We start from the raw sequence: 27679 nt of genomic DNA on the forward strand, positions 1-27679 counted from the left end.
ACGATTTCCTACAACAGCTGAGCGCTGTAGTTTTAATTAAGGTTTCCTCACTCAGGAGGACGTAGGTTTTTTTGTTAGGGACTATTTTCACCTCTGGATCTTCCACTCCGCTGCGTATTAATAATGCATTGATTTTATATCGCGCTTTTCAAGGCAGGAATGCAAGCAAAGCTGTTCCTCGTTAATGTGGCTTTAATGGTTCCAGGACAAAAACGGAGGTTTGCAAAAAGGACTTGTTTATCTGAAGCTTCCAACGCAGCATTGACCGATAGTTTTTGTGATTTGCAAGCTTTTTAGTTTGCATTATTAGTTTTAAAGCAGACAATAATTACACTTTAAAGAACATATCCCCCGCCATGTAGCACATGCCCTCACGCCTTTTGAGCCAATCGGTGCACAGACGCGTTCAATAAATTGACGATTCGTTTCCTCCTGGTCAAAATGTCAATTAATCCTGAAAAATAAAATAATCGCACAACTAACTAATCTCCATCATATTCACTCGCTTTCTGTTTAGTACTGAGCAAAGCCAAAATGCTATCAAAGCAAGAAAGTGAACATGACCATTTTAGCATGTTAGCATGCTGATAAACTTGGAATAGGTCATTTATAATACATAAACGTAATCAAGCGTGTTCCCAGCGGTGCCGCCGGCTGCTGTCATTGTGGTTCATTATCTGGAAGGATCATTCCTCTCCTGTCGTTATTGAACAGGCTGCCGCCCTCGCCGTTTGTCTACACCTGTTTACATATGTTTGTTTCCTTGCGGGGAATCCAGTTTGTCATTTTGACACGATTAATTACACATCTCATTCCATAAACAGGACTGAGTGGATCCTTTTTGGTGGCGTTCAGGCGCGGTTTTGCTCCTGCGCCTGTCTCCTGTTTGGGTTTACTGACGGCGCACGAAGAAGAGCGGCCTTGCTCATCCATCAGCAGTAAAGCTATAGATTCCTTTTTTATTTAAAGGTAGCACAAAGGTGGACAGTCGCCCCACCCATGTGTCTGCCCGGCACCGTCCCTCCTCCATCTTTTTCACACTGTCTCCATCAATAATGGTTGAAAGTCAGTTGGATGATTGATTTGTAATGTTTGCTTTGTTTAATTGAGCGGAGAAATGTTTATTTCTGTTTTATTCTCTGCACACATAGAATAGAATTTTGAATTATATTGACTGTGATTTATCTAAACATGCATTATAGGATGAAGAACAGACTTCAGATTGATGTCTCCGTCCCCTAGACCGACACTTCCTGCAGTGATAAATGGCTTCTCTTTCTTTGTGCATTTTGATTTTCTTCTTGTACCTGAAGGGCTTTTCGTGGTCGCCAGTTAATCCTGAAGCGTATCTGGATGCAGAAAGCAGCGAAGTCGAACCCTTTGGTCATCTCGTGTCTGCGGATGGGTATGTAGGATGTTCTGCATGGTGCACTGACCGATCCTTCATAAGAAGCGACCACTGGACGTCCACTTAATTCCTGAATACTTTGTCCAATCGGCGAGCGCCCTTTCAACCACGTGATGAAAGCAGAACCGAAACAAGTGATAAATGCAACAATGTTGCGACTCAAATCAAACCGAGTCCGCTCGGTCCGGTCTGAAGACGACTTTAATTGTCTTTGGGGGCCGGGTCATCGGCACCACTTGAAAAACCCGCTGCCAGAGAGAACCCATCCTGAAACGCTGGAAATATACTCCAAGCCTGCTTTGAAACGGGACAAATTAAACTGGATTAACAAGCCATGCCAAAATGCTTGTGGCCCGGATATTGTGTTCCCACTGCACTCTAAAAGGTATCATTAAAGACGGGCAAAAATAGCTCTGGAGGGAGGTGTTAGTCTAACGTGAGGTGCCGGCATGTTTTGGTGTGTGTGTTTTCACCTCTTCTTTTATGAGAAGGAGGAATAATTGCATCTGTAATTGGCTTTGCTTTTTCCTTAAGAATGCACCTTCGCAGTGGGTCGAGTATGAGACGGAGACAAACTGTGTTTTCGTCTTCAGTCTTAAAGCGCCTTCGTGCTCCTGAACGTGAAATATGACCGCTATAATGTTTTTCTCATAAATTAATTCTCTCAGTTTTTGCCTGTAAGAGTTTAATTCTTTTAAAGGTTTCCTGCTGCATGTTGTTTCCCCTGAAGACGATCAAGTCAACCCGGTTTAATTTATATAACGCAAAATCAAGGCCAAATTTATTGCGAAGCACTTTTTAGCTGAAAAAGGGAAAGAACATGGATATAAATAGAAGAAAATAAAACTGCCCTTTACTCTGCCCATGAGCAGATCCAAGACACAGCTGAGATGAGAGCGATTTGAAAAATAAAGGTGATAGGGAGAGAGAGAGGAAGGATAATAGCAGTTAAAACGGTCATAGTCATCTACTGTACTCCATCAGAGACACACATCTACACACAAACCCACACATGTTGTCTTCAAATGTTACCGGATGAGGTGAGGAAGCAGTTTGTCGCTGCAGGGACCTTTTCTACACTGCATTTCAAGCTAATTGGATCGACCCGCGGGGACTTCCACACCTGAGGTGGCATTATTCACTTCGTGGCTGACAACCAATTAAAGCAGTTCTTTTCAAATCATTTAAGCTAAATAGATTGGAAAGGATAACACAGTGGGGCTGTATGTGTCCTCTGTAGCCCTCTTTTTTTTGGGGGGGGGGGGGGGGGGACTGTCCACGGAACGCTGTATGCCAAGCAACTTTCAAAAACGTAATTCTTTTGGGCTCGACTCGGGTTTGAACGTTTCTCTGAGCTTCATGTTGTTTGACAAATCTGTCCGTCCTCCGGCGGGCGCTTTTACCGACTGTTGTGCACATGCAAAACTCACGATAGCTGTGCATCCAGAAAAACATGCTGGAAGGCGTGTTACTGTGGCAACTGTCAACTTTGAGCTGTAGCTGCACAAATGCTGCACATTTAATTACGTTCGTAAGACGTGAATTTCTTTTGCCTATTTCCACTATTTGATTTGATTTATAAATGAGCTTGATGACATCATAACGTTCTGGCCGTCTATCTTTTCAAAGGTTGTAAAGTTGCTCAAATCCTTCGTCATGCTGACGGGTGATAATTCTTCCCTTTCACGTCGCACATCTGATCTATTGCTAACAAAAGATTATTGATTAGAGGAGCCTCAGTTTTGCCCTGCAGACATTTGCAGACGAGGTATTGGCTCGACTTCAGAAGTAGCATCCATCGCTTTCAACTTAGAACGGTGAGAGAATCTCAATTACTGGACGGGTCAGGTTTACCTCCCCTCATGGTTCTGTTGACTAGACTGTGGAATCTGGGACTCGGTTCCCTCAAGGTTTTCCAGCAGAATCACACAGAGAGGCTGACATTTCGGTTCATACTCAGATTCACTTCCAGACCCAAAAAGACTCCTTTGGTACCTGGTTCAGAGGCCCGAGGCTTTTTCATTCCTTGACTGTTTCCGTTGGGGAGCAGAAGCTGCAGGAAGGGTTCAATATTGGAACGCCAGATGTCACAATTTGTGAAACGTACGAAAAATGCATTTGAACAGAAAAAATGGTTTGAACGGAGAGTGATTTTCTGAGCAATAAAGGCAGAGATGAAAGATCCTGATTTTTCTGCAACATCTGTTGACAAGAAAGTCCCACTTAAACCCATTATTTAATCATTCACATTATAAATATGGGCATCCAATTTGTCACTATAATGAATATCATAATAGAGACGATCTCTCCTGTCTGGATTAACCATCAATAAAACCCGTCCAACCCTCGTAGCGGTGGACAGTGTGACGAAGAAGAGCATTAGAACAAAGAAAAGCTGGATTGAGTGTAAAGGAAGTACGTAGAAATGAATATCAGGTCTCACTCAAACACAATCCGAAGCCAAATAACAAACGGCAGCTGGCAGGATATGAAGCAACGCCTAATGACGAGCTCCGGTGAAAAGGATCCTGGAAAATAACGTTCTACTTAATCGTTCCTCATAAACAATCGCTTAATCAAACTGAATTAATTTCCTGCCTCGCGCTTTCTCTCATTTTCCCTCTGCCTTTGTCAGTAATTAAAAGGAAACCAGTTGCGTGAGCTCACGCAACTTGATCCCTCCTGGAAGGGTCATAAAATGCCTTGTAATTAAAACCTCCATGAAGCGCCTTAAAGGATTAGCTGTTTATTTGTAACGTATATAAGGAAGTCCTCTCTGTGTGGTAAGGGAAAGATAGTGATAGTTGATTATATCGGTTCTATTTAAATCAAATGTTTAGACAGGTAAAGACATTCTTATTCATGTGCACACTTTTATTATAGTATATTTTGTTTACAGCAACAACAAAGAAAAAGTTCAGGAAAGAAAAGTCTAATTTGTTGTTTCTTCAGTTTAGAGAAGAAAAAAAAATGGCACCGGAGATTTAACTTCATTTTCGGTTCCCGACTCTGAGTCGCTCGTGAAAACCCAGGTGTGAGGAATATTCAAAGCGAGCCGGTGTCGGTGGGGACGGCTGCGTTTGGTAGCCCGAGGACTTCTGTTTATATCCCGTTTCACTCAACCTTCCTTCACAGACGGACGCGGCGAGCTTGGCCAGCGTTAGGCAGAACCTCGTGGTGTCAGTCGCGTGGAACGCATCAACAAACGGATCGTCCTCCACATCCATTCACACGGCTGCTCCCAAAAACAGCCGCCGCTTGTCGCCTGAGGCCGCTCGGTCCAGTTGAAGCCTGCTGTTGTGACCGAATGGAAAACAAGCATCCCCCCCACTCAGACAGCAGGGTTCACCCGAACTCCTCTGCTGCTGCTGAGGGTGGCTTTTGCTGAGACAGTGATTCATTAACATACATATGAGGGAATTCTGCTCACCGGGGCATTTAGATATAAATTTAACCTCCATAAGGCTTTAGTCGCTCTCTCACACTCTCGCTCTCTCTTTTTTTGAGGCCTGACTTCAAGGAAATTAAACTAGGAGTTCTTTGTTTGTTCTTGATGCTTCGCTCCCTCAAAAAGTGGTCAATTAGAACCAACAGTGTACGAAGAGGATTTAGAAATGCGACAAAACAGTGATTTAGAGATGCCACGGCTAACAACCGGAAGACCTGAAGGCCTCGGGGTATTTACAGAGACACAAGTATGGATTTAAATAGGATCTTTGTGGACTTTAATGATCCCACAAAACTAAAAACATCCCCACTACACCGAAACACCTCGTGATTTAAGACACACAAAAAAAAACAATCACCTCAAACGAAAGCCTTTATTTGTCGCACTAGATTCGAGATAACCTGCTCAATGATTTACAGTAAATAGAAGTGAATTGGGGATGTACAGGGATTCCTTGAGGGAGATGAGCACCGAACCCTTCCAGGCTTCCGCTGCAGCTACAAGACGATTCCCAGACCGACACGACTGAAATGATGTAAGCAGCAGAAGAAGAAAAGGTTAACTCCACCAGCGTCTGGTGAATTAATCCTAATATCGCGCATCTTGATCTCAGCTGTGTTAGCATACTATCACGTCCAACTGAGGCTAATGGGAAGGTCAAATGATCAATCCTGATCCGCAAAGCCTTCTGCAAGCGTTTGTGACAAACCGCGTTGCGGGTAGATTTACCTGGAGCATCAAGGGTAAATACTGAGAGGAACAGGAGTATGATGTTCCATGGGAAGAAATTTAGACTTCCAACCAAAACCCAAACAAGCCAAACAATCTCAACCCACAGTTATCCTCTGTGCACGCGTAGGAAGTGTTGTTCGGCCATGCACGTGATGCTAACCCATCTCCTGTCGTGTCAGCGACAAAGCTCACTGTACCGAGTCTATTTCCATCGAGCTTTATTAATCTAATCGTGCATGTTTTCTCTCTGCAACGAGCAAACGCACCCGATTCATTAGCCAGGACAGCAGCGGGAGCAGTGCCGGCGTGGGCCGCCATTTGCTGCTACAAGTACATCACCTGAAGGCAACGCCGGCCTGTCGGCGGCGGAGGCGTCCTTTGATCAAGGTCAATCACTGCCAAACGGCCGACGGCGAGAGGAGCAGCAGGTGGTGAACGGAGCTCATAGAGAACAATACGACGGTAAATACACAACACACGAGCTGACTGGACCCACAAATAACACGCAATAAAGAGGAATGAATGACCAAAGAGATCAAATTGGATGGATGGATCGTGTCGGCACGTAAACCCACGAACGAACGCCCGTCGCATTTCTTTATCGCCCTCGGCAGTTATTTGATAAATAAAACATGAATATTGCGATCCCTCTGAACCTTAACAGCTACGTATGCACAAATCGACCTGCTGTTTAAGCCAGTCTGTTTAATCTGAGCGTGATAAAATCCACCCAGTGTGGGAGTTCAGGTGAGATGAAGGATGCCTCCTCACACTGATCCTCCAGCACCTACACCAATCGGCTGCCGGCTCGCTCTTCCTGCCTCTTTCCAGCAAGTGGGCATGAGGGAGCAAATTAAAAGAAACTTCCCTGCCTCTTATTTAGATTGCTGATGCAGTCCATTTCCAAAGTATTTTGAAGCTCCCTGCAGTCTGCCCCCCCCCACCCCCCCTCGGGACGATGCAGATGCAACATTTGTCTAATAAAGAGATTCAGACCGGCTACCAAATGGAGCGATGCTGACGGAGGCGTCCAGAGAAGCTTGGTTTTGTGGCTGAGACACGATAATCCACAGCGAGACAAGCAGAGTTTGTTGTTTTATAACAAGCGGCAGAAAAATCCGCTGAGATTTAAATATCTCCTGCAGTTTCAGTACAAATCACAACGGCAGCGTATTTGCAATATGCTCAGAGTCTGCTCCTCTTTGAGCCAATTTTACTTTTGCTCGAGGAAACTCTTCCCTCCATTCATCACGAAGTGACTCTGGACAGACGGAGAAATGTTGGCTTGACTTTAATCGAACCAAAACAAGCATCAGCTCCACTCCCACCAAGCCATTATGTTGTTTTACAGGCAAAATCTTTACATTGATTCCAACATTAAATATGATTCATAAAACTGTGACAGAAATGCAACCTGGCATTTTGTTGCTATAAGCAAGTTTGTTTGTTTTTTTTGGCAGGACTCAGAGTGTATTGTTATTTGCGGGGGGTAAGGTGCGACAAATGTTTGTGTGTCCGGATACGTGTGCGTTTCTGCAGTATCGAACCGAGTAGATCCTCGCATGACAGTGCACGTATAAAAGTTTCAGCTAAATGAAGCTGGAAAGCAGCCTCGTCATAAAACGAAGCCCGACTGTGTGAATGTGAGGTAAATTAAATATTATCGTGGCTGGTCGAGTGCTAGATTTACCCATGAGTTTTTTCTGACCGTAGATGCAGTAGAGGGTTTGCTTAACCATCTCCAGCCCAGTCAGACACACTGGGAACAATGGGCAACGCAATTCATTTAGACACAGCCCTTGTATGCAACAAATGTCCAGCAGGGGTCAGTTCCGCCAGACGTTCAGCGTGACGTCAGCAGATAAATCTGGCGTTGGGAGATGTGAGCAAGAGAGAAAGAAAACACTTTCTGGAGAGACCGGTGAGTTCAGATGCTACCTTTGTCACATTTATATTTAGTGGGATGTAATCCTAAACATCCCTCCATTCTGACGGATGCTCGTCCGACATTTCTGCTCCTTCTTGTCCTGTTAATTTTCTGAAAGCCATAAAGTAGATAAAGTTGACACCCCAGGATGCTGCATGAGTCCCACTCAGTGACACGCGAGTGTAAATGTGCAGACACACGCCATCTTTTTAAATCATCTTTGGTGATGAGGGCTGATTGCATCTGCTTGATGTTCTCTTATCTGTGCGGTACAATCAGCCGCCGTTCGCCAGTGTGTGTGTGTGTGTGTGTGGTCCTCTGATGTGCGCGTGAACATGTGCACGTGAGTGATGGGAGTCTCTTCATCATCTCTGCATTGAAGCCAGAGGTCACCGATGTCATTTCAGCCGCAGCTGATATTCGTCCTGCAGTTCGTTTCCACTTAATTCAACTTTAGACGGCTTGTTTTCATCGATGGCTTTAATTTGATGTTTCGCTCCCGTTTATTTCTGATGGCTGCCTGGCTCTGAGCCCTCCAACAATAAATGCATCATATAAGAAGCCTGCATCGTCTTATATTAGGGTTAGGGTCAGAATCATGATCAGAATCATGATCAGAATCATTCCCTGCTAAACTGATTTGAGGGTTGATTTATTTCCAACATACAACATTCTGAATAAGGATGGGGAAGCTAATGGGCTAATCCTGACAATGCTACATACAGGCTGCGTTCAGACGCAACAAGCTCATTAGACTGATCAGTTCCACCTGTGATGGATGGCTGGGAACGACCCCGCAGGTCAGGCCTGCATTTCCGATTTATCGTCAACCTGCCGCTCTCGGAGGTCGATTAAGGCTGACTTGTACAAATGTTCAAAGAACACGCCGTCTGTTCTTTCACTGCAGAACATTCTGAAATCTGTTTTCATCTGGCTAAACACTTTGTTCAATTCCTGTCAGAGTTCCACCGCGGAGCTTCACGGGATTAAGATTCATAGCATCCAATTAGAATTCCAACACGTAATGCCGAGAACAATTTGATTACGTTGCCGTGCTTTGAAATGTGCTGCAATATGTGGTGCATTAAAATGAATATCAGTCATTTATTGTCTCCTGCCTGCCCCCCAGTGGCATTAAGAACACTCAGAGAAGATGTAATATCATAAAAACTTCTGAAGTTACTTTCAGCTGTCCGTAAATTGTAATAAACCCTGACTTCCCCAAATGGATTTAAAAACACAGGCTGTGAGGAGTTCTGGTTCCCCTTCCATATTTGTAGTCGGATCACTTTGATCCTTCAGACAGTTGCTAAATGGAGTTCACAATGACTGGAGACTGTTCCAGTCGACTCTTTCCGGAGGGATGAGCTCAGGCAAGTTATTTCTTTACAAGGGTTCAGACACTGTTGGGTTCCTACGAGTCTTTGAGAGCGGCTCAAAACGACAGCAATCCAGAACCTTTAATCTGGATCCATGTGCGAGACAAAAACACTTTTTAGAATGATTAGAAATTCTAGTACACACGGGCAAAATGCAGAGTGTTTTTAAAGCCTTGATCGTCCATTAGAGTCTGAGATCAGTGAGCTAAAAAACACACCAAAAAACAGATGGAGTATTCTATTTATATCCGGACTTGTTGTTCAGCGGGACGAGCTCAAGAATCTCAACCAATCCGCTGGTATTCTAAACTAGAACATTTGGACCGAGTGCTGGAATCTTACCGGCTGCTGCTGCGCAAACAGTTTGTTTTCATTCTGAAAGGTCATTGAGTTGGTTTCGACTCCACATTTCGGGTACGATCCAGACGTCAGCAGTTTGTCAGCCCGTTTACAGCTGCGAGTCCTTCCAGATGGAATCCATCACACGCAGACACGCAGGCTGACTGTTTAGTTTAACCAGCTCCTCTCACAACTAGTAAGACACACACACACACTATGTGAACAAAAAGTCATGGAGAACATGAACAAATCAGGTTTTCAGGCTCTTTTGTTTTAGTTTTTACATCCATGTACTTGTTAAAAATTGATATCTGCCATCTGACGATAGTGTTCCAAATATCAAAGGACATTCTCAGTTCATCGTTGAATAGATCTGGACACAGGAACACGAGGGTCACAAATATCAAGGGCTACACGATGGAATTGAAGTAAAACCTCTTTGAACTTGAAGTTGTTGCTTCAGCAGAGTCCAAACCACGCCTTTAATATGAAACTTGCATTCCCTTAATCCCACATGCATTTGTCTGCTCTACTCGGAAGACAGAGGTGTCGCGATGAGGAGTGACAAATTTACCAAGTGTGTCCAAAGGTGCGAAGATACTTTGGCGACACCTACTGGCCAGAGCGCAATGTGTTTAGACTTTAGACTGATTAATAAAACGCCCATCTGGAAAAGTATGACTAATCCACAATAATCAACCGGAGTGACGTCAATTTAACAAGGTAAATGTTAAAATATTCTATATTTATTTGTAAAAACAAAATCAATGCAGATAAATCACGTTTTGATTTCTATTTGGCTTCTTGTCAGAATAGCTTTTACGCGCAAGTTAATTTCAGACTATTAGTCGATGTCGATTCCTCATTTGTTGGGAAATACGACTAATCCGTGTCGCAATGAAATTGCGTAAATACGCACGGATCGGCACCACTTGGATTTATGTTGTCACCTGCGATGACCTCATCTGACTTCATGACGCCTGTCAACACAAACACGCAGAGAAATTCACCAGGCAGTTGTTGTTGCTGCTCACTCATTCATGACAGCTGGTAAATTCACGCACGCACAGGTACAAATCACGCGCACGGGACCTGAACGTCGCAGGACGCGTCTCTGTTTCAGCTGGGGAGAGTCTTTAGGTCTGGAGTAACAGCAGGCAGGACGTCCGTGTTTCCCCCCGAAGAGACAGGGCAGTACACGCGCGCGCGTGCACGTGCACGGACACTGTGCGCGCTGTGTTGGTGTGAGTCTGCGTTCAGGCGGACTGGCTCTCATTAAAGCGCAGCGCGGGGCTCCAGTTCGGATCTTTCCTCGGCTGGAGTCAAGGAGACAGCTGCGCGCACCCGCGCTGGGATATTTAACGACCCCCCCGCTGATTCCAGGCGCACTGTCAACAGCAGCTGCCCCCCCCCCCCCCCCCCACGCACTCTCCCCAGTTCGCGATGGACTCGCCTCCCTCTCCTCTCCCCTCCCGCTGACCGAGACTCCGCTGTAGTTTAGTCGAACTTCGGAGCTCTGGACGTTCTTCTTCTCATTTTGACTTTCACTCGTCTGCGCGCACCGACATGTGGATGTGCGCGCCTCTGCTGCTCTTGCAGTATTATTTCGTTTTGAGTTTTGTATGCAATGCCGTCGCTTTCGTGGAGGAGCCTTCCGGCGGCAGGTCGGACGCGTACTGCGGGAGGATCCTCCGTGCGCAGACCCAGGGAACCCGGAGGGATGGCCACCACGAGTTCAGGCTCAGGGTGGAAGGGGACCCGGAGAGCTACCAGCCCGGCAGCACCTACAGAGGTACGCAGAGTTCAGCGTCCATCTGCGCAACCTGTGCGTAAATCTGCGCCACATTTAACGAGCGGACTTTGAGACAAGTTGGAGCATGTTTACTCAGAAATTCCAACTAATTGTTTCATCACAACTCTCACAACTTTGCAAAAAGAAATATATTTTTAATTGAAATTACAATTTCTAAAGCGTCGTCTGCTGCAGGGAGACTAGTGGTTTGGTGTTTCTGTCCTCTGTCTTCCAGCATACAAGGAGACAGATCTGGCTCCAATTAAACTAATCCCTACAAAATTAAAGCCCCCATCCCGTTTGGTGCATTAAAAAAACGACTTCAGCGAACTCACGGAGCTTCTACCTGAGTTTAACCCCATCCGTCCTTAACCCCAAAATGTATTCCTGAACACTCCATATAATCCTGTGAGAAGATGGGGCGGGGTTTCCAAGATGACACCTGGCGTCAAAAACAAGGATGGAAGTGAAAGGTCACCTTGTCCCCACGTCTCCCAGCTAAAATCAGATTTTTAGATGATGCACTTTTTGACTGCCACATTTTAATCAGCTGTCCGGGAGCCGTGAAGGACGCTCAAGGGGTTTCCACTAAACGGCAAATGAATTCACTTCGTAAAGACAAAGACTTTAATTCTGGTGCCCCCCCCACTAGGCCATTCATGTGCTTGTTTTGTCCTCGGTGTCTCTGGAGTAAGTCCACCCCATCTGTCCTCTCTTCGCAGTCGTCCTCCTGGCCACAAGCCCCGCTTATTTCAGAGGCTTCACACTCATCGCGCTGAAGGAGGGCCGAGAGGGCACCACCGATGACGACTACACCGGCCAGTTCCAGGTAAAGCATCAGCAGATGTGGAGCGGCGTGGATGGATCGCTGCGTGTGGAATGTGCGCCGAGATTTCTGGGAAGCCTTTCCAAGAGATCGACTTGTTTATTTTGAAGGCTGTGAGTCGTCTTAGCAGCGCATAGCTGTCAGAAGCCGGAAGAACAGAGGGCGAGGAAGGCGCAGCACCCCCTCTCATAAAGGGGGAGGTTGAGGAGAAGGTAGCGGAGGAATGAGCCGGAGAGGCATTTGAGGACAGACAGGAAATGGATAGACAGAGCGATGTAGAGAGAAAGCAGAGGACAGGAGTAACGCAGCACCTGCTGAGCTCCTGCTGAGCTCCCGAGGAGCGAGACAGACCTCTTCAATGACCTCCTGCTCAGTGTAAACAGGAACACATCTGTAGCCACTTTCCTCACGGAGATGCGAACCAGACTCCAACCGAACGGAGCAGCCGGCAGGCGGAGACGCTTCCCGAAAAGCGAGTTCAAGGCTTTTACCCCGCTCTTCTCCTTTATCTCACGCCTGTGTTCTCCAGCTCCTAATGGGGAGGAATCGAATATTGAATGAGTTGAGGATCAAATGAATGCAGGTTCTGTGGCACCATGTCAACTCCCAGAAACACGCCGCCAGAGAAACACAGAGACCAAATGTTTGAAGTTCAAACTGATAAACTTTATTGTTTGTGTCTGAGTTCCTTTGAGCAGACGCAGGTTCATGTTCCTCGCTGTGTTACCTCAAGTCTTTAAGGCTTTAGATTGAATTTTGACACATTTGTTTTTGCTGTTTGACCGCAGTGAGTCGCTTCTTCATAATGCTCTATTTTCATTGGGGGAGGGGTCAGTACCAGAGACGGACCGGTCCAGTACCTGGACTCTCTGTCTGAAGCCTTTATAAGGCAGCCGAATGAGGCTTTATTGTCGTAATGGAATAAAAAGACGTCATCCGGATGGCGGCAGATGTCGTTGAATGCACTAATGGAGCCTTCACCGATGGAACGGTTACGAGGTCGCGACCCCTCCTTACCGACGCTGATGCAGCTTTCTGCTGAGGACAGGCGGGATGGTCCTTTTCCTCTCGCACCTGAAATGGAGCCTCATCAGACCCAAAGGCACCTGAAATCGGTCTGATTCTGATGAGCTCAGGTCCAGAGAAGTCTCTGAAGGGTCTCTGATCTGTGGCTCGACCCTGAACTCCTCTGGGAACCATCTCCTTGGGACCTGTTGGCTTTGAATGCATTGTTACCTGCAGGATTGAAGGCGGCGGGCACTCAGGAGTGGCGTCCGTCCCTTCTGCGTGGATGTTTGAGCAGATTGTCTGAATGCTGTGATGATATTATGGTCTGTCGATGGTGAAATCAGAGCGCATACAATGAGGGGAGGGTTTTTAGCTCTTTACTCCGGCAGTATCCCCTCCTTTAAATCGTCTGACACCGAGAAGCTGGAAGATTTTTACAAATAGACGTGTCGGCAGAATTCTGCTTTCAGTCAGGAAGGAAGCGATCCGGTGGAATCATCGCCAGGAACACGGCAGAGCTGGCAACGGAGCGCAGTGAACACCAGTTGACCCAAAAACATGTGGACAGCAGAACAAAGCCTGTGGACTCCTCGACATTCCAAAGCGGCCGGCGTTGACGCGCTGCTGTAAAACCCTCCAGTGGGACGCCGCTTGCATTCAGAGCGTAAAGAGGCGCCATCGCTGCTGCCTGATGGTTGTTTGGCGTCCGGCCCTGTGTTTCAGATTAGCAGCAGGAACATTCGTGTCACTAACTTCCTGGTTGGTGTTAGTCATGTGAAATGGGTGGTGTTCAGTTCTCACATGATTAAACCCCGGCCCGTTTATGGATCCTTTATTGATCGTCGTGCGCTATCGTTAAGCAAAATTCAATTATACAGCCGAAGGAATCACAAACAAGGTAACTCGTTTGTCTTCTCGGCAGCGCGGCGAGGAAAGGAAAATGTTGTTCATGCATTATGAGAATAGTTCATTAAATAAGGCAACAGTGTCAGTCAGCAGAAACATGAAGGATTCGCGTCTCGGTGGAGCTCACGGGCTTCTTCTCTGTTAGGAGCTTCTGTCTGCTGCTTTTGGAAACGGCGTCCAGCCTTCAGCGTCCGCCGACGCTCTGACCCTGAGCATCAGGACGGAGACTCGCCTCAGGGTTTCAGCGTATTGCAGCCTCTGATTTGAGGTTGTTTGCCAGGAAATGAAGACCATACGTAAGGCATCGGTTAAAAAAAAAATGAACCCGGGTGGACATACTCGCCGGTGAAATCGTTTTCTGGAGTTTTAAAAGTTTAACCGGTTTAAACACACGTGAGGCCTTTGCTCTGCTGGAGCGAGACTCAAACCCGGCGAGATCCACCCGGAACACTGAGGGGCGGAGCGTGAGCACAAGTACCCTCCACAGCTGGGTGTTACATTACGTACCATACAAATTGGTAAACCCATCAGACGCTCTTTGTTCTGTAAGCAACACTTTCATCCACATGTGGGAACAGATTAAGACCTCTGAAGATAAATATCTTGGATTCAGAGACTCTGAGGATCCAGATGTGACGGGGAGCGTTCAGCTCGAGGAGAGAAACTTTAGGATTCATGAAGTTAAAGGGAGTTTCTGAGTCATTGCATCTACGAAACACGCCGCCCTTCGTGTTGTAGCGGGTTGATGAGGATGGCTTTTTATCTAAATGGCCTAAATCCATCAGACTCACCCGTATCAGAGTTTCACATAATGAAATCGATGTACCGGTAAAATCAAGTTTATACAACATAATTCTGCAGCTAGTCTTGTGATAGAGTAGATGGAAGCAGTGGAAGAGGAGACAGATAAACCCGGTTCTGGTTCTGGAGAACGAGGACTCAGGATCGGGCCATTGTCTGTTTGTGCGTCTTTTGTGCTTGTAATGGGATGTGTGTTTTTCCCAGCCCTCCGAGCGGCCGAACGGGATGCGGGTCATATTTAAGCAGGCCGACGGCGTGACGTCGCTCTGGGAGACGGGGAGCTTGTTTGGATAAAGACGTGAGATGTTATCCTCCCCTCGGTTCTTCGGGATTATCTGGAGTCCTGAGTAACCGTCGATAAACAAACTCGACCCGTTTTAAACGCCGCGGCGAAGCCGTGGGTTTCAGATTGAGGTCATTACGTAAGGAATGATGCTGCCCTGATACGTATCGTAATTACACTCCGCTCCTAAAGCGCTCATTTCCTGTCGACGCACATGCAGGAGCACAAGTCCTTCTTCTCCTCCTCTAAATAACAGGAATTCACAAGGACGGCTCATTTATGTCGAGGAACCTCCATCTTTATTTATCGGCTGAGACGCATGAATAACGCTGCACTCTGCGTTTTATTACTGCAAATACATAATTAATTCAAACGATCAGCTCCTTCTCTTCGCTTCGGGACCCAGTCGTAGCGCGACAGAGAGTTTGTACAAGAAGGTGGGAAATCACTTCGGCACAGTTTAGAACTGATTCAAGAAATGCGGGAATAATTAACTTGCACAGTCGCACGAGCTGAAATAAGCAGTTTTAAATTCAGTGCTAATCAATCCGGACTCCGGAAGGACAGAAGGCAGCGTTTAGACCTGCAGCAAAAGGTTTCCACCCACTGCTCATGAACTCCGCCTCACAGCCATCATTTAGCATTACTGGCTAGTTTATTAGCATGAGAAATAAAAATGTACCATTTCATGTGGAGGACCTGTTGTGCAGGAGCTTCACCGCCCCGCCCCCGAGTCAGCGACATTGTTCCGGCCAGAAGTCACGAGTGCTGAGGATTTGATCCCTTGCTGGCTTCCTGCTGGATAAGCTACTGCTGGCAAGAGACGCTCGCTTCTCCGTGGTGGGAATTCTGGCCTCTCGCTGCCGTTCACACTGTTTGATTGGCAGCTGATCTGTGGGAAGCTGTGGACACCAACAAGAGGTCATTGTGTCACCAAAGATGGAGGCCGGATAGAGATCCTCACAGCCATTCACGATGATGCATTTTACTACAGTGGGTCAATGAATAAAACGAAAGCCCAAGAAAACTTCACCTTTGGTTTCAATGATTGGGAGCCGGCAGTGAACGAGGACGACTTCTCCCAGTCTCAACGTCTCCGTGTCTCGGCCTTGACCTCGGCACGATTCCCTCTGTTTTGAGGAAGAGGAAGATAAAGAGAAGATATTTCCACTCCGAGTCAAAACAGTCGTCAACTTTCCTCTCTGGGAAAGAAATGATCGCATTAATTATTCAGGAATTCAGATTGCTTTGTTTGTAGACCGTAAAAGGAGAATCTTAAAAGACATGAAAGATTTCAATAAACACCGAATGATTGGATTGTGAGTCGATTGAAGTCGATCAGTAGGTCACAAATGTAGTTTGATGGAACTTGAGACGTGAATACAAAATTACAGCTCCTAGAAATTTAAAAGAAAATCTCTCAAACCGACTCCGGCAGGCACGAAAAGTCCTGCTTTTGGGTAGTTCTTAATATTAAACTTAAACTTAATATTAAACAGACTTAATGAACATTTTCCTTCCTCTTCTGCCTTGTTTTTTGTTACCGAATGCGAAAAGCCACAAGATTGTCTCCCATTACTTGGAAATGGTTCCACGCCGTTGAGATATGTGGCGCCGCCACGGGCGGGTGGCTCGGACGCACAATCTAATGTGACGCAATAGTTTTGATCGCCTCAAGATCCCAGCGGAATTCTGCTTTTATGCTTCAGCTTTTGATTGATGGAAAGCTCAAGGCAAAATGTCGGCGCCTTGGAGGTCTTCATCAAGCAGCAGAACTCATCTTCAACGTGACGTTTCAATCTGTCGTCTCCCCAAGAAGTTTCATCTCCGCGCTCGGGTCCCTGAGGCGCTACTGTATTCACTCCTTTGTGACTGCTGCACACTTAATTAGAAACCGGCAGCACACACACACACACACACACACACACACCATTCTTATTGTCAGGTTTCTGTAGGGATCTTGGGTGTGTGTTCAAGCCTGGATTTGCCTCTGTGTGTGTGTGTGTGTGTGTTTGAACAGTGTGTTTGCGTGTGCAGCCACTCTGAAGCGTGTGTGTTTACCGTCTCAGCAGAGAGAGAGCGATCGAGGGAGACAAACCGTGGACACACACAGACAGGCCAGCCTCTGCAGAGAAAACAAACGCTCCTTTTCCAGCCTTCCCACACTCTCTCCTTTTGTCTGCCTGTCCCCCCATCCCTGGTCCGCTCCTGTGAATGATGGAACAATATGCCCTGAGTCTTGTCTTGTTTCTGGTGGTTGCGCCACCGTTGAGCGCCGCTGCACTTCAAGGCCGACATTTCTGACTTGGTTTTGTTTTCAGGGACTTGCAAAATGGTTTTGATTTGACTAATCGACGTCTGAGCCTTGAATCGAGGCCTTCTTGTCTGGACTTGTCTCCCTTCTTGGTTTAATCCCCAGGTTCAGACCTGAAACTTTACCTTTGGGCTAACCTGACCTGGCTTGTTAAATGTGTTCGATTTGAAACTTGCCTGTTATGAAATGAACTTTGGACCCAACAAATGATTTGTGACTTGAGTCGGGACTTGCCTGTCTGACTTCTCTGACATGGAATTTCATTGACCCAGCTGGGAATCCAGCTGGGTCTTAGAATCCAAGCTGTGGGCACACGTTAGCATCCAGCTAAGACTGAAATGTGATTGGCTACAGATGACACTTTGAGACTTGCTTGTCTTATTTTTCCTATTATACTAACGGACTGCAGTCCTGTCGAGTCAATGAGAGAAGATAACGACAGATAATAGTCCTGGTGATGTTTGCCCTGCCATTCAATTGGCCTTGATTTAAAGTGTAACGCGTCATTATAGGAAATAAGATCGTCTTTTCTTTTACCTTGACAGCAGTTATTTATTTAAGAATTATGCATTTGCGGACACTATTTCAGTCCAGAGGACAGAAACAAAGTCAATGCAGACACTCAGAAGTATGTGTGCTTGTTTGTGTGCTCTGTTTTCCTTTGTATTCCCGGCCTACATTGATTTCATTGTATTTACACTGTCGGCGTGTCCGTCTGTGTGTCTGTCCATTCTTTGAAATATTTGACAAAGTCCAACGACAGAAGGGACTGTACTGGACACGCCTTGAATACTCAAGACCATCATTATCCTAAGCCCCGCTTGGGGACCGTGAGAACTGTCCTCTTTCACATTGACCTTGCTTTTGGCTCAAGTCGGCTTCACGTCAGTGATTCACAGAGGAGATCATGAGGACAAGGTAATCACTGTTCATACCAAGCAGCGGACCGGTCCTGGTGTCGTCTGAACACCGAGTAAAGACATCGGACAGCCACCGGGCCGGTGGCTCGTCTCGGCATCAACGTCGTAGTGAACTAGAACCACACGACTGGGTTTACAATGTCATTTAAGGAAAAGGAACTCCAACACACAGTTAGAACCTCTTCTGTTAACAGAGGAAGTCCACCGGGCCTGCCGTTTGCTTTTAGCTACAGATAAAAAGTTACTCCACAGCGTCTTCATGTGAACGGCTGAGCGATGAAGACCCTCCATTGTGCTGATTCCTGTCAGGCCACGGGAAGAAACGAAAGCCCGTCTGCTGGCTTTCAAAGACCGGCACGACACTTCCAACAGCATTTTTCATTTATTTATTTTCAAGATGCTCACCCTGCCTCCTTTCCCCTCTTGCATCCAGATCATCGATGAGGACGACACTCAGTTCATGACCAACTGTGCCCCAGCGGTGACCGAGAGCACGCCTCGCCGTCGCACCAGGATACAGGTCTTCTGGACGGCGCCGCCCTCCGGGACGGGCTGCGTCATACTGAAGTGGGTTTTTACTTTTATACCTCTCACATTCAGGGAGCAGAAACTGCAGCACTGGACTCAGTCTGGTGTGAAGAAACAATGCAGCAATGTGAGAATACTGAAGCCATGTTTTCATAACCCTTTGACCAATCAGCGGCCTGCAGTGTGTCACATGACTTCTGCTCATTTAGACGCGGGCAGGCTTGTGAACATCCCCCCCCCCCATCACAGGCAGCTTGAACACTGGAAGTAGAAAGGAAAGCCTGCCTGAGAGCTGCGAGGAGAGGCAGAGGCCGTTGGTGTAATAACCGTGTTATTACAGTTAATATTCATGCAGGAGGCGAGAACACGGATCAGCCCCCGGAGGATCTGTTCCTATCAGACCGCCGTCAGACGCTCACAGTTCCCTCAGACACCTGAGCGGCACGACTCGCATCCACTCGCAGATATCTCGCATCGTTCCTCATTCCCAAATCCCAAATCGGATTGTGATTTTCTTCAGAGCAGCTTTAGAAAGTCTCCAGGATTCACAAAGAATACTCAGTAGTTTACGTCGTAAAGCGATAACTTTCTTCTTCTGCTTGTTTTTGTGTTCTGAAAATTTTAAAGTTGTGTCTCGGATTTCGGGACCTGATCAGTCCCTTCTCGCTCGTAACGGCGCCTTGAAAGAAAAAGACGAGGAAGAACGACTGGGATATCTCCAAGTCTCCACACGTCGGTTTTCACGCTCTCACAAAATCAGTGGAAACCTGAAGCTGCCGGAAAAAAGAGGAAATGATTCCGAACGCCATCTTGTAGAGCTCTCCAGGAGGAGCGATACAAAATAACTTGGTTTACACGAGTCTGATCCATAAAGTTTAACGAGTCCACCGCAGCGTGAGCTCGTTGCCGCCAGCGCTTTGCTTCCGCTCTACTCCTGGATGGCGGTTGTCGTCTTTTTAACAGATAGTCGTTATTGTTTGTGGGGACGTATTAAGCAGGATAATGCCGGCTGCTGCTCGGCTGGGTTTTGTGTAAATGGAGTGCCGCCGCCACAAAGAGACAGAAGATGATTATTGAGGTTTGCAGCAGGTGTGACCAAACTGTGACCTCGGAATGTCGAGGCTCAGGGAGATGGCAGCTGGGGAATGCCGCCGGTCGTCGGCTAATTGTTTAGCTTATTATATTATAAGGTGCTGAGAAAAGTAAATAAGGATCAGAAAATCCTAAACATTCCGGATCAGATCTGGGATTTTACTTGGATCCGGATCAACCTTTGGAGGCATGATATTATAACCGTGAATTGATCGCTGAGTTGGAGATAATAATAATTATTATAATGTCCCATTCACATCGTAGATTTGAATTGATGTGAAGCCGTCCTGACGTTTAAAGAGAACGTGTGATGATTATGTTACGACTTTAATGATTTGCTTCGTCTTCCTCCTCCCTCATCTTCATCACAAAAGCATCTTTACAACAACCAATAATGAAAAGTTCTGATTACATTAAAGTTTAATGTAATCAGGATGATCAAACAGGATGATCAGTGTTTAAACACGGAGGAAATCAGGAGGTGGAGAGTCGAGCACCAAGAAGCACATTTCTTCCCAGCGGCTCCGATTTGTTCCTGTTTGAATGTACGATTGTGAATGTACGATTTTCTGATAAACGGGTCAAAGCGCTTAAACGCGTGGCGGCCTTTAGCTGATAGCCTCTTTATGATGTTTCAATGAAAATCATCCCATGACTCTTCCTCTGTGGTTCTGCTCATTTCCATTTCCTCCTCCAACTTCCCGGTGGGAATAACCTCCCTGACGCGCCTCCTCCTCCTCCTCCCAGCGAGATGCTACCACTTGCCTTTACCTCCACAGAACCGTCACAGCTGTTGCTGTGAATTTATCTGCCACTGCTGTGTGACAGATGGAACGTCGCCATCCCGGTGTTTGCTTGTCCAATAAATCCGGGCCTTGGTACGGGAACATCTGCTGTTCAAATTCACCTCGTTTTGCAGTCGCTTTGGTCTAACGGCATCCAGACAGCGATTTAGCCTTGTCTCATCTAATGTCTGCACCTCCCTCTCCCTCCCTCTCTCTCTAGTTTCTCTCTCTCCTCCCATCGCTTCATCTCCGCTGAGATCCTTTTCCTGTTTTTCCCATGGGCCTCAGAGGAATTCAGGAAGGAGGTCTGTGCTGTAAAATGTCCCTTCAGACGACTGTCTCCTGTAAACGTTGCCTCTTTCACCGAGGTCAGCGTTTAAAAAGAACCGCCCAGCTGCGGGTTTTCAGCGCTCACTCTTCCCTTCTGGTGCTAATCCCATCGGCCTTTCCTACGCAGTCCTTTGGGATTATTATTCTCTTTATTAACGCGATGCAAAACTTTCAGCGTCTGCTTTTTAAATCTATTTTTCCTGGACGACAGGTGACAAAGCTGTTAGCGACAGCTGCAGCGCTTATAACAAGGGACTTATTCTCCTTAGCAGATTTGCATTTTTATTACATACGAATATCTACGATTCTTTATTTGGAGCAAAAGACTGCACTCAGTCTGTTCCACTGAATGGGTATCCCATTATAGATCAGCCATGTTAAGCAGTTTTGCCTTTAATATTTACATTTTAATGACTGAAAAAAGAGAAAATAAACACCAAAAATGATCCTCGATGCTCTTTAGAGTGTCTCAAAAAACCTTGCAAACAAATAAGAACATCATATAAAATAATCAAGCGATGAATCAGGAATCTATATTACAAGTGAGCATTTAAATCTGTTTATTCCATGCTGGGATTCTTCCCATAAATCCGCACGCAGCAGGGATACGTGTGGAACGCCTGAGAGAAGTCGGCCGTTTAAAGACGCTCATCAGTTTCTTGGCAAGCCGGTGGCGTCGGCGGCTTCCAAAGACGCTTCTCCGTTCTGCGTTCCGCCTCGTCTCAGGAATCACTGGCACCGGAACAAACAGCTGCTTAAAAATACATTGTGCAACTTGTGTTCTGGAGGCTGGAGGTGTGCTGCCCTCCTCCCCCTCAGCCGGTCAGGTTTCTGCCCCAGCTTTTCTCATTCATCCTGTCGGACTTGAAACAACACGTAGCCCGAGGCGGAGAAGCTGCCGAGCCTCCACGGGCGCTGGAGAACTTTTCAGGCCGGGTTTATTTTCGGGTCCGCTTTTCTTCATCCTCAAGGTTCTCGTGGCTTCCCTCAAAGAGTTAAAGTTTCTGAGAGGAATTGTGTGAAATGTTCCTTAGCATTGCAATGTTTTCCCTAATTTAATCCATAAATCATGATCCAAAAACAAATTACTTACGCTTCTGCTGCTGACGTCTCTGAGCACTCGAGCGCCACCGGCGTGGAGCCGGGTTAATGGCGTCTGAAGCGCTTCTCTGTGGTTTTACATTCACGTTCAGATGGTTCCTGGAACAGATTAGATCTGGTATCCAATGTGAGAGTATTTTGAATTGGCAGAAGTGTACAACGTCACTGAGCGTGATCGTACAAGTACTGATAGGTGCAGCGACAGTGGAGTCCGTAAGTTTAATAGAGCTTCTACAGCCACGGGCAGACTGACAGGAACGCGTGTTCAAAATGTTAATTATGAAATCAAATATGTTCTTTCAAGAATAGGTGCATTTTAGCAATGAGCAGGTGTGAATGAAAAACAACCCCGCCCCCTCAATGGAGCCCAGACACTGGAAGCGGCGGTGGCCGATGACTCTGCTGAGACTCATAAGACTGGTTGGAGATAAAAAATGACTTTTATTGCTGTATGAATGTTTGTTAATTTTCTGTTTGCTGGTAATAATGAGCAGAGAAATGAGTTAGCATTACACGCTAATGACCCAATTACAGAAATGAAACCTCCTCTGGACCAGCTCTCCAGATAGAGACAGTAGAAATACCCCCTCAGGTTTCCTCATCCTGCTGATCGCTCCTAATTTCCTCATCAAGTTCACACTTATATTTCTTCCCTCGCTCCATTGCTACCCTGCGGCTCTCTGTTCATCTTATTTTCACCTCACATCAACCTTTTTGCACTGACTTTGTCCCATCAGTATTCCGCCGCTGCTACCAGGTGGCCTCCGCCAGCAGGAAGCGGCCACCAGTCTTCAGCTCAATGGGTGACAACTTAAATCTGAAGCTCTGTGGAGACATTTGACAGCAGGATCCCAAAAGCCCGTCTCAACATCGGGCTTTTTGTTTCCGATCACAGGGCTACATTTCTTCATGTGTGCTCAGCTGTCAGGAACCTGAGCCCGGGTTCACGTCGAGCCCCGTGAATGATGAATAAGGAATGAGTCGAATCCGTCCTGTGTCGCTTCTCGTTTTTACCCGCTAAAGAGCATTTGTTTAGCAGCATAAATTCGGATCCGTCATCAAAATGCTGTTAGCGGCGAGTTGCTTTACGGAGGCAGCCGCCGCCATTCTCAGCGCTCTTGCGGCTTCAGGCTCGTGAAAGTAATTGCAGTTTATCCGGCGTTCAGACTGAATGCGAGGCAAATCTGTGGCTGTGATTTTTCGGGTTGATTTCACCTGAAGCAGCCGATGAACCGCCCCCACCGGTAGCATTCCCGCCTCTCTCCGTACATTACTATACGAGGATCCCAAAACATTCCAAGCGTTTGTCTCTGTGAAGACTTGTTTGTGGGAATACGCTCTGTGTAGACGTTAGACGAGGAGGACGCGGCTTCGGGACAGCCAGCCCATCAGAATTCTGCCGTGGACGCCTCTTGTTTTTCATGATTCTGTTAGGATGTAAAACGGGTGCATTTGATGCTTTTATAAACCAACCAGGCCGAGTTGAAGTGGTTTAGGCCTTCCTTGGAAAGCATTTCCAATAAACGTCGACCTGAAATGAGAGTTAATGCTTTTACCAAAATGTGATTTATCGTCGAGGCCTGCCGAGTCGGATGCTGGAGACGGTTCTCACAGAGTTTACAGCGGCAGATAATCAGTGAAGGTTCCTTTCGGTTCCTTCTTGGATGAGGATGAAATATTTTCTACTGACAAATGTCATCAGTCTGGAGTAAATGTTCATTTCATCTTTTATTTTTATTTGGAAAATATAAAGGAAATGATGAGTGCAGTGCTGAGAGCCGGGACCCAAATCGAGGTTGGCGTCTGCGGGCTGTGTTGGGGGGGTGACAAGGTCGGGCCATTTTGAAGGTTTCTTCAAATGCTTCCCAGTAATACATGCTCTTTCTCAGATCCCGCTGTATCCTGAGATCCATTTAGCGCAGGTAATCCTCCGTAGACCAGGCCGCCTCATTAAGCAGCGCTCGCCGTGGCCTCGGCGGCTTCTGATTGGACGCAACCCAGCTCAGAGCCCTGGAAATAGTTCCATTGCAGCCGTTCATCACTGATGGAAAAAATGAAGCGTACAAATAAGAAAAAAATACTAATTACAAGCATTTTTACGAATACAGCCGGTCCTCACTTAACGACAGAGTTATCTTCTTCTAGAAAGGACGCACTCATCTGTGACCTTTTGATGGGGGGGGTCCACTGCAGTGATGACTCACTTCTACCATGAAAAGATGTCAAATCTTATCTCCGCCTAGCCAGAATGGTTTCTGCAGCGACTGATGCCTTTGCTGGATAAACCAATCGTGAACTTTGCCCTCGTTGAAACTATTGCTGATTGTAATCAGTTATCAAGGGAAGCTCACTGCAGGTCTGTAGGTTTCACTTTTGTTTTTTAATTTCATGCCCAAGCAGTCAGCCTGTGTTGCAGGCTATATTGCACCATTCAGTCTGGGAGAGATTTATAGGAGCAATATAAGCGATAACTCCTACCTGATGTCGCTGGCCCCTCCTCCGTCTGCAGTCAGTGTTGTTCAATATCCCACCTTTATGTGTCTCTGCTGGATGAGGTGCAGAGATGCTCTGAAGAGTCTACAAAATGCTTATTATTTATATAATCGCCAGCGATGGCCGCTTCTAGCATCCAGTCCAGTCGTGCTCCGTGGCAGGAAGGCTGAGCTGTTCTGATCTTTGTCATTATTCGGGGTTTGACGTCAACAAACTACTTCTCATGTTGGAATTAGCTATTTTGGGACAGACCACTGCTTTCAAAGCTAATGTGCAGCACAGCAGACACTTCAAAAGCAATAAAACGATAGAACACCTGTATGCAAATCAGACATGACTCACGTTTACGCTCAGAGACCACGAGAAAACGTTGTTCACATTTATTAAACACGGTTTGCTGGCCGTGATATGACTTATTGTAAAGAAGGGTATTTTAATTATTATCTCTGCGCCGATGTAGAAATTATGCATTCATGAGTTTTTCTTCCTGGGGCACACTTATTTTCAATTTTAGGTTCCAAGATTGAAAAAAAAAAAAGTTAAGAGGTTGGTTCAGAAATGAAACAACACCTAGATTTCTGTCAGACACATTATTAGAAATCAATTGGTGTCTGTCTGGGGGCGGGGGGGGGGGGGGGGGGAACTCATCATTTTACTTTCCGACTTTACAGTTAATCCAATATTTTATGAGCCCGACAAAGGATTTTATCCAACAGAAATATTGATGCAGATTCACAGGATTGTTCTCGGGTACTGTAAAAGGACTGGGCGGACGTATACAGCTCATTTGAAATCTAATATAAAACTGTGGCAAAGTCTTATGAGGCCACCAAACTTTATAGATCCTTTGAAATGTCATTTCACATTCATCGTCCCTTTCAAATGTCCATAAAAATAGCATCGCACTGGAGTGTTCTGGCTCCTCTTCTGCGACGTGAGCGCCATATTGAATCCTTCCTGGAGGGGAACATAACGGGTGTTGCTAAAACAAGCTATTTTCATGGAGACCGTTTCATTTTCAGACAGTATTAGCTCATAAGTTAGTCTGGCTCCGTGTGCAGCCTGTGTCAAGATCGATAATCCTGCTTCCGACTGTAATTCCGGCTCCCTGTCCGCGGACGTGATTGCGCTGTTCCGTTTTGGATTGCAGCTCTATGATTCTGTCATGAGGTGTGGAAAATACTGAGAAGACGGCTACTGTGTCCTCGTCGGTGAGCCCATTACCTTCCTGTCTCTCCACAGATTACATGGATCACATTTTGTCAAAGACACTGGGGCATTATCTATCTAATACCCTCTTTTGTACCCATTTTTACTTCTGTCTTCTTTCTCTCCTTAATTCGAAATGTCTCGCCTCCCTCCTCGTCCTCCCCACCTCTCTCTGTTTCTCCAGGGCCAGCATTGTCCAGAAGAGAATCATTTATTTCCAGGAGGAGGGATCCCTCACCGTCCGGCTGTGTGAGAAAGGTATTGACAGCTGCCGATCATCGCCTCCTCTTCCTCGCCGGCCACTCGTCCTTTCACACTCCCCTCATCATGCTGCCATTATCCCCTTTGTTCTGTCACCTTTCAAAGCAGAACAGCTTTCAGACCTGTAATTTAAAAATGCAAAGCCAACAGAGGCGGTTGGGGAAACGCTAGATGGGAATCACGGAGCTCCCTCTGGAATTAAAAAGTCCTTTTTTACTCTGCCAAAGAGCAAATCTGTGGATATTCACTCCCAAATAAACAGCCCCCTCGCGTGGGACGGCGGGGCGACTCTCCTCACACAATAAAAAACACAGCCTGTACACATATCTTTTTAAATTGAGAACTACATTCATAAAATCTTCCCCTCCTCACCATCGTCTTACTTTCCTGTCTGCCGTTTCTGATTTGCATACCCATCTCTTCTTACCTTAGATGTCAAGTGAGAACCTTTTTTAGGGAGACTCATAAATATTCAGGTATCTCCTTGACCTATCTCCTGTGAAACATTGTCCAAGGCCAATATTTCAATATGAGTCTGCAGCGAGCTAAAGTGTCATTTAAATCCCACTTTATGGCAGCAATGCAATTTTTGGGACATTCTCACCAGACTCCAGTCCTTCATGCAGTAAATCATTTATGACACTCTGCTTCATTCGTTTGTTTGTTTGTTTGCTATCTTCTGGGATTCATTAGGCTTGCGCATCTTGTAGAGACATAAATCCTAATATCTATTTGTGTGTCTCTGTGTTGTCGTGTAGAACGCGTGCTCGGCGGCGCCACCGACGCTCCAGCCATAGAGTGCTGCGCCTGCGGAACAGCCAAGTACAGACTCACCTTCAACGGCAACTGGTCGGAGAAAGTGCATCCCAAAGACTACCCGAGTGAGTTCAGTAAAGTATTTAAGTTTCCCTCTCCTCTTTTTTGCTCCGCCTGTGTGGAATTGTCTTTTTATTCTTTGCTCAGTTAGATGTACATTAGATCTCGATTTTATTTCTGGGGGGCGGAGGGGCTTCTTTATCCCTGGATGCTCCAACATGTTGCACAAGCATAAACAAGCTTTCTTTGTCCATCTCCTGTCTTCCAGGACGAGCCAACCACTGGTCAGCTCTGATTGGTGCATCCCACTCCAGAAGCTACGTGCTATGGGAGTATGGAGGCTACGCCAGCGAGGGCGTCCGTCAGGTCGCTGAGTTTGGCTCCCCCATAAAGATGGAGGAAGAGATCCGACAGAAGGTAGGGTCAACGGCAGAACATCTGTCCTGATTGGACTAAAACCAACTGCTAGTGGTACAAATAGGATGCAGCAAGCAAAAGATAGGATTAAATATATCGGGTGAAGAACTCGCCATCCTGACTGCATCATCATTACAAACATTCATTTCAGCAGGGACTGCAGGACACACGGTGTCCTGAGCAATGAACTCATGCTTTAAGGATTTGTGGCAGCTGTATGAAAATGTGCATTCTGTTTAGCATCGTGTGGGAATAGATTGACTTTCATAGATGATTTCATACCGATAATAACGATCATGTTTGTCCTGCGTGAGACGAGGTCCACATCTATGGCGGTCCTCTTTCTGCCACGCTCTATTTCTGCCGACGCTGAAAGGTGCATCTTGGCCGGTACCTGCCTGTCAGTTTAGGTTTGGGTTGTTTTGCGGAGAAGCCGGACGGCCCTAACTCCTCTCTTTTTCCTGATCCAATAACAACCCCTGACACAATGGGAACTCCAGCCTGTTCCATAGTGCAGTGAGACAGCTCGATTGTGTTCCGTGGACTGGAATGCCAGCTGCTGAG

The 27679-nt window shown here is 46.4% G+C and overlaps 1 protein-coding gene and 1 long non-coding RNA gene across 2 annotated transcripts in view; one reads left to right on the forward strand and one right to left on the reverse strand.

The window, feature by feature from the left end:
* Positions 1-5231: 5231 nt before the first annotated feature.
* Positions 5232-10568, reverse strand: LOC137894357 (uncharacterized). Its single transcript, XR_011105477.1, has 4 exons — positions 10326-10568; positions 10153-10213; positions 9237-9426; positions 5232-5381 (listed from the first exon to the last, which is right to left on the reverse strand). It is a non-coding gene; the product is annotated as an uncharacterized lncRNA (long non-coding RNA).
* A 121-nt stretch (positions 10569-10689) lies between these two features.
* Positions 10690-27679, forward strand: part of LOC137893638 (spondin-1-like) — a 39950-nt gene continuing 22960 nt past the window's right edge. Inside the window, exons 1-6 of the mRNA XM_068739054.1 lie at positions 10690-11025; positions 11748-11854; positions 18517-18650; positions 25806-25879; positions 26641-26763; positions 26967-27115. Coding sequence (XP_068595155.1) covers positions 10800-11025; positions 11748-11854; positions 18517-18650; positions 25806-25879; positions 26641-26763; positions 26967-27115 — 813 coding nt within the window. The 5' untranslated portion in view covers positions 10690-10799. The remainder of the gene's footprint in view (positions 11026-11747; positions 11855-18516; positions 18651-25805; positions 25880-26640; positions 26764-26966; positions 27116-27679) is intronic.

The sequence above is a fragment of the Brachionichthys hirsutus genome, chromosome 5 (genome assembly GCF_040956055.1).
Source record: "Brachionichthys hirsutus isolate HB-005 chromosome 5, CSIRO-AGI_Bhir_v1, whole genome shotgun sequence".
Lineage (NCBI taxonomy): Eukaryota > Metazoa > Chordata > Actinopteri > Lophiiformes > Brachionichthyidae > Brachionichthys > Brachionichthys hirsutus.